The following is a 12,288-nucleotide window of genomic DNA, read 5'->3' on the forward strand; positions in this document are numbered from 1 at the left end:
GGAACAGGCGAGAGAGAGAGAGAGAGAGAAAGAGAGAGAGAGAGAGACAGAGACAGAGAGAGACAGAGAGAGAGAGGGAGACAGGGACAGAGAGAGACACAGAGAGAGACAGAGATAGAGAGAGAGAGACAGAGAAAGAGAGGGAGACAGGGACAGAGAGAGACACATACAGAGGGAGAGAGAGGGAGAGAGAGAGAGAGAGAGGGAGAGGGAGAGAGAGAGAGAGAGGGAGAGAGAGAGAGAGAGAGAGAGAGAGAGAGAGAGAGGGAGAGAGAGAGGGAGACAGAAAGACAGAGACACAGACAGAGAGACAGAGACACAGACAGAGACACAGACAGAGACACAGAGAGAGACAGAGATAGAGAGAGACAGAGAGAGACAGAGAGAGAGAGGGAGACAGGGACAGAGAGAGACACATACGGGGGGGAGAGAGAGAGAGAGAGAGAGAGAGAGAGAGAGAGAGAGAGAGAGAGAGAGAGAGAGAGAGAAAGGGGGGGGGAACTGTCAGTCCCTTCAGAAGTCAGATCACACACACACAACATTTAATGATTAGTTTGCAGTCTTATTTGAGCACTGACCGTGGCGCCCCCAAAACAATTACAATACCAACATCAAAGATCACTGATCACAGATCACCATAACACCATATAATAATAAAAATTTTAGAAATATTGCAGGAATTATCCAAATATGACACAGAGACACAGTGTGAGTAATGCTGTTGGAAAATGGTGCCAATAGATTTGCTTCAAGCAAGGGTTGCCACAAACCGTCAATTTGCAAAAAACTGAATACCTGAGAAGTGCAATGAAATGAGGTATGCCATGAGGTATAGTAGCTAATGTTTACTACTACTACTGCTACTGCTGCTGCTGCTGCTTGTTCAGTCATTCAGTCATGTCCAATTGACACAACAAGACTCCAGGGTGTTTTGGTTTTTTTTGGCAAAGATACTAGAGGTGGTTTGCCATTTCCTCCTCCAGCTCATTTGACAGATGAAGAAACTGAGGCAAACAGTTAAGTGACCTGCCCAGGGTCACACAGCTAGTAAGCATCTGAGACTGGATTTGAACCCAGGTCTTCCTGACTCGAGGCCCAGCACTATCCACTTTGCCATCTAACCTGCCTTACATTATCTCAATTTTTCCTTATCACAACTGTTGGGTTATAATAATCCCATCACACTGAAAATTACTGATTTTCAGAAAACTCCCAAATCACCAATGTGCTACTGCTCTTTCCACAGCACTGATTCACTTTGTCAAGTTAGATGATTCTTTTGGTAATTCAATAATTTATGGTTCTCACAGGTTCAAGGACTACCCCCTCCCCCACCCCGATCACAGTCCTTCTGTTATTTGTCCATATCTTTCTAACAATTTTTTCAGAGATTTCAGCCAATGTTCACTGCTGGAAGCCTTTCTCTGGTTCTTTTACCGTCATTTCAGGTTTCACTCCAGGTTTTTTGAAAGGTACTACTGTAATTCCAAAATTGTCCCGTTTGCCTATTTCTGGACATTCTTCTGCTCTCTTCTGTGTATTTTTAAAATGTTTCATTTACCCTTTGTGAAGAGAGAAGGTCTATTTATCGGTTACTTTATTACCTAAAGGGTTCAAATGCTGTCATCTCTTGTACTAATCCGCTGCAGATCAGACAATTGCTGTTCCTTGATTTTTGTGTGTGTGTTGAAGCATCAAGAACTGCTGCACAGTTATATGAGCTTATTTCTTGTCGAAGGCCTGTTTGCTCCCAACCCTTAACACCAGAGGTCCTTTGGTGGAAATGGTGATGGTCAGTGAGCTGGGCTAGATGACCCTCTGCACACTGGAATGACCATTTGGGATTGGACTAGATGCCGCTAAGGTACCTCTCTTTTAGATTTGATTCTACGATCTTAAAACCTAGAGTTTGAATCTTGGCTCTGACACCGCTTCGTTAACCACTGGACAAGTCGCTTTGCCTCCCTGGAACTCAATTTCCTCACCCGTAAAATGGCTTGGTCTAGCGGACTGCTAAGGTCCTTTCCATGTCCAAAACTACATGACCCAAGCTTCCTTCCAGCTCTACCTTCTCCATCCCTTACATCCCGCTCCCCTCCCAGCAAGGGAGGAGCCTGGGGCGTGGACTAACGGGTCCAGCCACAGCTTGGTCCACACACTCCTCCACGTGTTCACCGTTCTCCCGGGGGGAGGGACCGGCGGGAGGAAACCTAACTGCGCTTTCGAATCGGCACATTCCAGCGCACGCTATGTCGAAAACCAACTTTGACCAAAAAAAGGACATTATTTCGTTGCTTAAAAGATAGAAAAATTACACATCCTCTTCTTTTCAGGTGTATCACAATTCATCTACTAACCTGGCACAATACACATAACTTTTTTTTTGGGGGGGGGAGGAGGAGGGAAGCCGTAACTTATGGCAAATCGGCTGCGGCCAACATCAAGTCTCGCACGCGGCCTCCCGGAAGTTGGAGGCTCGCCTAGTTCTCCGGTAAAGAGCGAACCTGGCCAGCACAGAGTAAGTGGTGGCAGCTGCTTTCAGGCAGCAGGGGCCCGGCTGTGTGAGGAAGGAGGAGAGGTAGGTGCGCGTCCAGCCCCAGCTCCATTCAGCCCCATCCCCGAAGCCGTTTCCGTACGGCCGCGGACTCTGTGGTCACTGGCCGCCATGTTGGAGATGGGCAAAGGCGGCGGCCCTATTTGAGCCCGGGTGCGGGGGCTGGGGTGGTTCTGAGGCACAGCCGGCTCGAGAGCCTCTTAGGGACTTGGCGAGGCTGAGACCCCGGATAAACGAGGTAAGGAGATTGTCTGGGAGCGGGCTTGCGAAAGGAAGCCGGGCTTCTACTAGTGATCCGCTGGCTAGTGGCTCTCCCGCCTTGGCTTCATGGTGGTCTACTGCGCATGCTCCACCATGGAGTTCCGGCATCAACGGTGGCCCTCCCTTACCTGGGTTGGCCTAGGGGAGCCCTAGAGGGGATGAAGTGCGCACGCGTTGCTGACCCGGAGGGCGTGGCGGGAGCAGCCTGCGGGAAACGCACGTGGTTTCACGCTGGGGTTTCCGTAGCCGAGGAGGCTTAAGGACAAACGGGAAGAACTCCAGCGGGTCACAAAAGGTCGCTTGTTGCATTGTGGAGGACATTTAAAGAGCCAGACTTTTATTTGCCTTTCTTTGCGGGTGCACAGCCACCCGCATGCCTTGGCCGTCATCACCTCTCACCTGGATCATTGCAATAGCCTGCTAATTGGTGTTCCAGCCTTAAGTCGGCCTGCCCTCCACGCAGCTGCCCAAGGCATCAGCCCATCTGCAGATATTTGTTAAGTTCTGCTGCTCTTGGGTGTTGGGTACTGCGATATTTCCAAAAAGCAAACGTATTATGCTGTTGGTTATCCCTAGCTAGAAAAGCCCCAGTGTTGCCTCTAGGACCAAATACAAACTTTTCTTTTCGGGGGGGTGGGGGGGGTTGAGGGGGACGGTATTAACACCCTACACAACCCGGCTTCAGCCAGGCATTCTAGACGTTGCACGGTGCTTCATGTGCCGTGTTCCAGCCAAATGGAGCTTTGCTTGCTGGCCGCCCCCCCCCCCCCAACATTGCATCCGCCCTCTTCCATCTCGATTTTTCACAGCCTGCCCCCACCTCCTGGATTTTGTTCTGTCCATCAGTAAAAATTTATTGGGCTCTTAATGTATTCCAGGCACTGTGCTAGACATTGGGGGATATAAAGACAGGTAAAAGATGTCCCCGGCCCTCAAGGAGCGCCTTGTTAGTGGGAGTTAAATAAATGCTCGTTTGGTTGACAGATGATCTCCTAGACCCCTTCATTTTAGGAACTTAAGAAGTCATCTGGGCCATCCACCTGACTGAGTGGGAATCCTTCCTACAGCGTGCTGAACATAGGACCTGGGGGTAGAGCTAGGAATGGCAGAGGGAAAGTAGTGTTAACAGTAGGAGCCCTCGATTTTGGGTCAGTGTACCTGGGTTCCAGTTCTGGCTTTATTATTTAAGAAAAAGGGCAGCTAGATGGTGCAGTGGACAGAGTTCGAGGCCTGGAGTCAGAGAGACTTATCTTTTTGAGCTCAAATCTGGCCACCCTGGGCAAGGCACTTAAGCCTGTTTGCTTCAGTTTCTCATCTGTAAAAAGAGCTGCAGAAGGAAATGGGAAACCATTTTGATATCTTTGCCAAGAAAACTTCAAATGGGGTCACAGAAAGTTGGACATGACTCAAACTTGGAAAAAAAAATTAGGCAAGGCTCATTTTTTTTAGGTCTAAGTTTCTTCATATGTAAAAGAAAGGTTTTGGACTAAATAATCTGAGGGTCTGTCTAGCCCTGATTCCACAGAAACTTTCTGTGGTAGCTCATTCTCTTTTTCAACAATTATTTTCCTTTGCCATCCTGCTGACCAGAAGAGATGGTAATGACTTTCTGCAGTATATTTACTTTCTTTTTAAAGTTTGAGCAACAGCTCAGAAACATTGCAGGTTAAGGCAGTTCATTCTGTTTCCTGGAACTTTGCTATGGGTCTCTGGCTCTCCCCAGCCCCAGCTACACTCAAAGGCACCAAGACACTTAGGGACCCCCTCTGCCAAGCCTGAATACTGGGAGCATGCCATCATCTTGCTGCCAGGCCTTTGTACAGAATCTAGTCCAATTTTACAATTTAATCTTTATAATTTAATCATTTTATAAAGGAGGAAACCAAGGTCTTGAGAACCTGTCCATGCTGCCCTGCCTCCTCTCCCCCCGCCCCATCACAGAGTGGGTACAGGGAATCAGGAGTCCAATCTGTACTTGAAGACTTTGTTCTCTTTAATTCCAGACAAATGGTGGTCAGTCTTTGCTTGGAATCCTCCAAAGAGTGGGAGCCCTTTGCTTCCCAAGGTGGCAGAAACCTACCTATCAGCATTTGCTGAGGTTATGCCCTCCAGGGCCGAGCAAAATCAGTCTGCCTTCTGTCCAGGCAGCAGAACTCCAGATCTCTTCTGCTTTTATTGGATCCTCATACGGCTGAGGCCTATTGCTCTCTCTGGAGGCCCTCCAGCCTCTCCACCTTCCCTGAATTTTGCCTAAGACTTCCCCAGGCCAGAGTTCGAACCCATGCCTCCTAACTCCAGCGTTCTTTCTCCTCCACCACTACCTCATTGGGTGTATGTGACAGATGAACTCTTTTGCCATCAAATGTAAATAGATTTTATTAAGTGGCTTTCAGGCTCCTGAGGATTTCATTTACAGACATTGATTTATCAGTCAACCCAGTCAGTATTTTAAATTTGTTCATAACTGCCTTGTAGTATTGTATTGTAGCATTAGGTTACTTCTTTTAAACCAATATTGTACCCCCCCCCCCAATAAATACCCTCAACAAAGTAGTATCTCCTGTACCCTTTAAGTCTATACGGGCAGAATTGTTTTATCTTATACTAGAGTAGAGAGCTGGAAAAAGAAAAGGCCATGTGTTTGATTGGGGTGAAAGGAGGACAGGCCATAGAGGCTTTTTTGGAGAAACAGCCCTAGAGAAAGTGAGGTTTGAGGACGTACTAGGGAGAGCTGCTGGTGGAATGGTAAGATCAGAGACCTGTCATGCTTGCTTTGGAGAGGGCCCCGCCACCCGTTTTAAAGCTATTTCACTTTTGGCTGTGGAGTTGCTAGGGGGTTACATAAGCATTGGCGGTTCTTAAATGTTGGCAGGCACTTTATTATTCCAATAAGGATTCCTATGAATTAATTACCATGTATCTGAAAGAATGTCATCTGCAGCGCAGGCTTGCTGGGGTGAAATTGTCATAGCGATTAATTCTCCTGCTCCGAGGCAGAAAGCAGTCCCCAGCTTCAGGGAGTCGACTAGCCCCCCCAAACCCCCCTCCCAGGACTGCTGCTGGCCTAAGCCTGCTCTCTTCTAGAAGCAGCATACCAAGCTGGAATGGCCTTCTGGCATCACAGCAGCATTGTAGGCTTGTCCAGCTGAAGTGGGAAGCAGTGACATGATGTGGAAGGAGGGTTAGACTCAGTCAGGAGGAACCAGGGTTTCAATCTCACCTTGGACAAGTCATGTAACTGCTGTGAGCCTCAGTTTCCCCGTCTGCAGAGTAGATCAGTATCCTGTTATCCCTGCAGTTCCTGCCCCTTGGGACTATGATGAGAATCACAGGTGAAAGTACTTGAAGTAACTTGCAAATCCTACTATTATTATTACTTGTAGTAGCAGAATTGTTCCTGGGGACCCCAAGACAGGGGACCCAGATTTTTGCTGGTTGGCCCAACAAAATGGTGTGGGTAAATTTCTGGCCTTCTCCGATGCTGCTGTGCATCAAAGCCGAGTACACTCACTGTCTCCTGCTTTTCTAGAGAATGAATGAGTGGATGCCCATCGCCAAAGAGTATGATCCTCTCAAGGCTGGGAGCATCGATGGTACCGATGAAGAGCCTCATGACCGGGCCGTCTGGAGGGCGATGCTGGCGCGCTACGTGCCCAACAAAGGGGTGTCTGGAGACCCCCACCTCACCCTCTTTGTGGGCAGGCTGAGCCTGCAGACGACAGAAGAGAAGCTGAAAGAGGTCTTCAGCAGATATGGCGACATCAGGAAGCTGCGGCTGGTCCGGGATGTGGTCACAGGCTTTTCAAAGCACTATGCTTTTATCGAGTACAGAGAGGAACGGTCTCTGTTAAAAGCCTACAGGGATGCCAACGGACTGGTTATTGATCAGCATGAGATCTTTGTCGACTACGAGCTGGAAAGAATCCTGAAAGGGTGGATCCCTCGCAGACTCGGAGGAGGATTTGGTGGAAAAAAAGAATCTGGACAACTGAGATTTGGTGGACGGGACCGGCCTTTTAGAAAACCCATTAACTTGCCAGTTTTCAAAAGTGACTTCTATGGAGAGGGCCAGAGGGAAAGGAGGGAGTGGTCCCGAGACAGGACCTGGGACTGGAGGACCAGAGACCATGACAGGAGCAGAGAGAAGAGGCGGCAGGAAAGGGAGGCCAGCAGGGCCTGGGACGATAATGAGAGGGAGCGAGAGAGGGACTTCCGAGAGGAGAGGGGCAGGGGCCGAGAGAGAAAAGACCGGGAGAGAAGAGACCGAAGCAAGGAAAGAGACTCTAGAAAGCAGAGAGAGGATGACAAACACAAGTAGAGACACTTTTTAACTCTTGGCATCTCTGTGCGGGCAGAGCAGGTGGGCTTGGCGGTTGGTGAGTGCCCAGTGCCCAGGTGCACGTTGTCTCTTCCTCTTTTCTACCAGGCTCAGCCCTCACCTCCATGGAGTCTTCCCTTATGTGCCCAGCTAAGAGGGGGCTTGCTCGCCTCAGATTTCCTAGGGCTCTCCCCTGAGCTCTCCATTGCCATGTTCCTGGTCTAACCTGTGTTATCTTTATTAGGGGACACACCATTGTAGTCTTTGGCCCACCCATGTCCAAACTTCTCATCTTTGTATCACTAGAACCCTGCACACAGTCAGCTGATGAATAAAGATTTGTTTCAAATCAGTCCAGACATTTCAGCAGCCTGCGTTAACCTGATTGTCTCAAAGGGGGTTAACTACAAAAGGAAGCCAAGAGGAAGAAAGTCTTCATTGGCCTCAGGCTGACAGCCTGCCCCTTCTGAGCTGAATGTGGATTCTTGTGGGATCCTAGATTTACAGCTGGAAGGTACCTTTTACACATGGGGAGAGTGAGGAAGAGGCAGGTGAGTGGCAAACTGGATAGAGCCCTAGCATTGGAATCTTGCCTCAGACCCTGGGCCAGACATTTAGCCTCTGTTTCTTGTCACATGGGGATGATAATAGCACCTATGTATTTCCCTGGGTTGTTGTGAGGGTTAAATTAGATAATTGTAAAGTGCTTAGTAGAGTACCTGGCATATACATAGTAGGGGCTTAATAAATGCTTGTTAAATCTAAATTTAAGTCTAAAAAGCAACTTATCCTAGTATAGGGCCTGACACATGGTAGACCCATAGAAGTGCTTGTTTCCTTCCTTCCTAAGGATGCACAAATAAAGTAGTAGAATCAGGCCCTGTCTTCAGGCCAACACCCTCCTCATCAGTGTCATATTCCTTCCACTGAAGGGCTTACCCAGGAGGACGAGATACCTGATGTCTTTTTAATAAAAAAACATTTCATAGAATTTCAGAGGCTCACTAGACCAACTTGAACCTTAATGAGAATGTCCTAACAAGGTTATCCAGTCTTGGCTTGTAGACCTCTAGTAGTGGGGACCTCTCTACCACCAAGACAGCCTATTACATTCTTTTCTTTTTTTTGAGGCAGTTGGGGTTAAGTGACTTGCCCAGGGTCACACAGCTAGTGTCTGAGGCTGGATTTGAACTCAGGTCCTCCTAACTCCAGGGCTGGTTCTTTATCTAATGCACCACCCAGCTGCCCCCCCCCCCAGTTGCACTTTCACACATCTCTAGCAGTGATGAAGTATTCCCTTATTTCGAGCCTCCTTATAGTTCTGCAAAATGAGTCAGGAGTGTGCAGAACCAAGCCGATGAAATGCTAACACACTGTGACCTGTGCAGCAAACTGCTGCCAAGCCTTCCTCTTTCCTATCCTTCCTCCCTCCGGGCTTGACCATCAGCAAACTGGGTGAACTGACCTTCCCTTCCCACTTGTGAGACACACATTGAAAGTAAGCTACTATAACAGCTAACATTATATCGTACTTTAAGATTTGTAAAACACTTCACAAATATCTCATTTGAGTTTCACCACAACCCTGGGAGGTAGGGGCCATTTTTATCTCCATTTTACAGATGTGGAAACTGAGGCAGATGGAGGGTAAGTCACTTACCCAGGGTCACACAGCCAGGAAGTATGTGAGACCTAATTTGAACTTGAGTCTTCCTGACCCCGGACCTAGTCCTCTGTCCACTGTGCCACCGAGCTGCCTCTAACATACCAGACATACTTAGATGCTTTTCAAAAAGAAAGACCATGATAAGCATCTTATTGTCCATAACTGTAACTCTGAAAATTCAAGTTTTTAAAATTAATGTTTCAGGTAGTGTGTCTGATTTGTTTCCAAGGCCTTACACAATGTCGGTGCTTAATAAATGTCACTTGAATCACAGCTATCTATTCTATGCTGGTTTAAAAACCAGCACCATTATTAGGTTTTACCCTAACAGCACCAACCTCCTCCTCCAGCTTTACTTTGCACAAAGAACAGTACCGCCCTGCTGTGTTAAAATAGACACCAGCTGTTAGAAACCATTTTAGAAAATGAACATGCTATTTTCCTAGTAAATTACCAGTGTAGGATTTCTCTGTTCTCCAAGGGTTTCAATAGAAATTCGTTCCTTTATATTAAAAATAGGAACGGGGTGGCCAAGGTCCCATTTCTCTACCTCTGAAATCACCTTGTGTAACAGCCCATAGTTTTAGAGCTGGAAGGGGCCAGGGAAGTCATTCTGTCCATCCCTCCATCCTTTCCCAGAAAATGAAAGTAAGGGAACTCTCCGGTGGTCCCCCAGCCCATTAGGGGCAGGACAGGCCTAGATCCCTGGTCTCCCTAGTGGGTGTTTTCCCTACCCCAGCATACTGCTTTCACTGTGCTGGTTTCAGCAGTGATTCTTTTATCAATTTTAATTGTGGTACTAAAATACATAGTTTATGAGCCTTGGGAGAAAAGAAAGGAAGTTGGTGAGTCCGATGGTTTGCTCTTTATCCGGCTTCCAGAGATCCAAGGCACCCCCTTGGGTCTGGCGGCCACACAATGCCATGGGACGTCTTTGCTTCCCCACAGCTCAAACCTCCCAGAGAAGGCAGGAGGAGCCTTGCCAATCTTGTGTCAAGGTTACCCTTTCCCTACAAGGTTCCCAGTACCCTGTACGCCTTCAGTGAGGGCTCTGCAGGATAAGGAGTAGTTTCCTATCTCCCATGCATGAAGAAAAAGATGACAAGAAAAAATGCCCAAACCACATGTTAAAATTGATCATTTTTAGCAAGTCTTTTGTTTGGTTAATACTGCATATAACTCAGCAAAACCCAAGGCACACTCACCTCGTACACAGTATCTACATGCTTTAGGCACTATAAACCCAGGGTATAATGGCCATACCCTGGCTTCTTGCACGGCTGCCTCCAGGTGTGAGGTTGAAGGGTCCTGTTGTCCACTGGTGAATGCTGCCCTGAGACAGAGCTCCCAGAGTCTGTGCTAAAAGGTGCCCCGGGGGAACCTGATCAAATGTTAGAGTTCTGCCTGGGCCACTTTGAAAATGGCCTCAATAGAACTAAGGAGCCGCCATCACTTCCCCATCCCCCCCACCCCCCACCCCTCTGTATTACAGAAACATGACGGGTCAGAGAGTACCCACAGACCAAGCTGCACACAGTGCCAGCGTGCTGGCCACTGTCAGGGTGCCATACACTGTGTTTTTGGTTTAGAGAAGCCTGTGTTACCGGAGTGAGTGCAAAAGTCAGACCAGAGACTAGCCGGGCATTAAATCCATGACCTACGTATGTCTACGTGAGGGTCACACAGTCACGCAATCTAAACCATGATTCCCACCCCCAGGTACAAATGATTTGGAATCTGGAGTCTGTTTTTAGAGGTCTGGTGTCCGAAGCACACAGCATGTGTCTCAGTGTCCCTGGGTGGAAAGTACATCTGAAAATATTCACGACCACGAGGTGCAGAGGTCTGAGCTGCCAGGGGCCGTGAGGTCTGGTCCTTGACCGTCTGGGTCAGACGTAGCCAAGCCGGTCACGAGCCCAGGCAGAGTGAAAGTCACAGGTGCTGCAACGCTTCCTGTCCCTGTTCAGTGTAGCCGTCGTCTCTGTGGGAGTCTGCCCACTGGCCAAACGATTCCTGGAAGTGGACGTTTCTCTGCGTGCTGGCCAGGCGCTTTTTGTCTCGAGAGAAGAAACTAAACCTTTTTGGGAAAGAAGAAGGGGGTGGGGAGCGAGGGAGGAAAAGAAAATTCAGTACCTACCCAATGCCTCCTTCAGATGCTGTGCAGAGGTGTGCACATCACAACCAAGCCAAAGCAACCAAGTCAGTTTCAACTGGTGGGAGAAAGACTTGGAGCTTGGAAGGTGCATCTCAAAGCCAGGGGGATGGTGGGTGGTGACATCACAGTGAGACACACCCCAACACAGCATGAATCTTCAGCATCTAGCTGACCATCACTCTTCCCATTCATGGCATTCTTAGAATTGGGTAAATGAGCCTTCCACACAGAAAGGGCAGAAGACACAGCACTGGACAGCAAGGGCTGGGTTGACTTTTTTTTTAAAGGCTGAAGAATTCATGGTTGTTAATAAGCCCCCTAAGAGGAGCTCATGGGCAAGGGTGTGGGCAGTCACACAGAAGGGAGTGGGGACTCCAGCTGGCAGTGCCCGTTTAGAGGGGGGACGGTGGGGAGAGCTGTTAGGGAGAAGCACTAAGGATGAGTCATTCAAGCTGCACTGTAGGAAGGGGACCTTTTTTACTGCAATGGAAACTAGGAGAAGCTTGTTCACAAAATGGCAAAACTTAGTTTAATTAAAATAATCTTATAGGATCATAGATCCAGGGCCGGAAGGGACCTCAGGAGACATTTAGTCCAACACCCTTATTTCAGACATGAGGAAGCTGAGTTATGTCAGGTGACCTGTCCAAGGTCTCAGGGAGTTAGGAACAGAGCTCCGAATTTACCTAGGTTCCTTTCACCCATTGCCTTTATCTCTAGGAGCTGGAATTTCCACTGAAGCCATGCACAGGCTGCAGCCCTATGACATGAAGCTGGCCTCGCAGTCAAGAAGCCCTGGGATTGAAATCCACTTACGGTCTTAGGGGCCATCAGTTACAGAGGAAGTGACGAGCTACATCCATTCAATAATGGAGGTGCCCCACCTTTGGACCCACCTGCCCCCCAGTTAGCAGAACCATGGCTTTAGGGCCATCTATTCCAACCTTTTACAGATGAAGACCCAGAGGCCCAGAAAGGTTAAGGGACCTTCCTATGATCACTTGGGGATGATGGAACAGATAGTCACTGAATATTACGGGACTCATAAGACCACAGACTGCCACCTGGAAGGGACCTTAATAAGCCACTTAGTCTGGCTCATTTTACAGATGAGAAAACCGAGTCCCACAGAAGTGGCCTGCCCAAGGTCACACAGGTACCAAGTCTATGGAATTGAAACCCAGTTCTCTGACTCCAGAACCAGCACTCTTGCTACTGCTCACTCCATGCTCCCTCAGAAAGTCCAAACCTCCTCTGCCCATTTTGCAGATGAGAAAACCAAGGCCTGAAGAGTTGAAATGACTTGATCTCAAGTCACAGTTTTGCAAATAAAC

At 48.3% G+C, this 12,288-nt stretch overlaps 2 protein-coding genes across 5 annotated transcripts in view; one reads left to right on the top strand and one right to left on the bottom strand.

Moving 5' to 3' along the window:
* Positions 1-2,466: 2,466 nt before the first annotated feature.
* Positions 2,467-7,485, top strand: SNRNP35 (small nuclear ribonucleoprotein U11/U12 subunit 35). Its single transcript, XM_036736755.1, has 2 exons — positions 2,467-2,578; positions 6,345-7,485. The coding sequence occupies exon 2, from the start codon at positions 6,348-6,350 to the stop codon at positions 7,131-7,133; it is 786 nt and encodes a 261-aa protein (XP_036592650.1). The 5' UTR covers positions 2,467-2,578; positions 6,345-6,347; the 3' UTR covers positions 7,134-7,485.
* Positions 7,486-9,926: 2,441 nt separating this feature from the next.
* The window catches only part of RILPL1 (Rab interacting lysosomal protein like 1), a 53,459-nt gene continuing 51,097 nt past the window's right edge, over positions 9,927-12,288 (bottom strand). For 2 of the 4 annotated variants that reach the window (XM_036742339.1, XM_036742336.1), the window contains one exon: positions 10,788-10,876. In XM_036742339.1, coding sequence (XP_036598234.1) covers positions 10,871-10,876 — 6 coding nt within the window. In that variant the 3' untranslated portion in view covers positions 10,788-10,870. Of the gene's footprint in view, positions 10,877-12,288 lie in introns of all 4 variants that reach the window. The other 2 variants (XM_036742338.1, XM_036742337.1) reach the window with 2 other exon arrangements.

Source organism: Trichosurus vulpecula, chromosome 1, assembly GCF_011100635.1.
Source record: "Trichosurus vulpecula isolate mTriVul1 chromosome 1, mTriVul1.pri, whole genome shotgun sequence".
Classification (NCBI taxonomy): Eukaryota; Metazoa; Chordata; class Mammalia; order Diprotodontia; family Phalangeridae; genus Trichosurus; species Trichosurus vulpecula.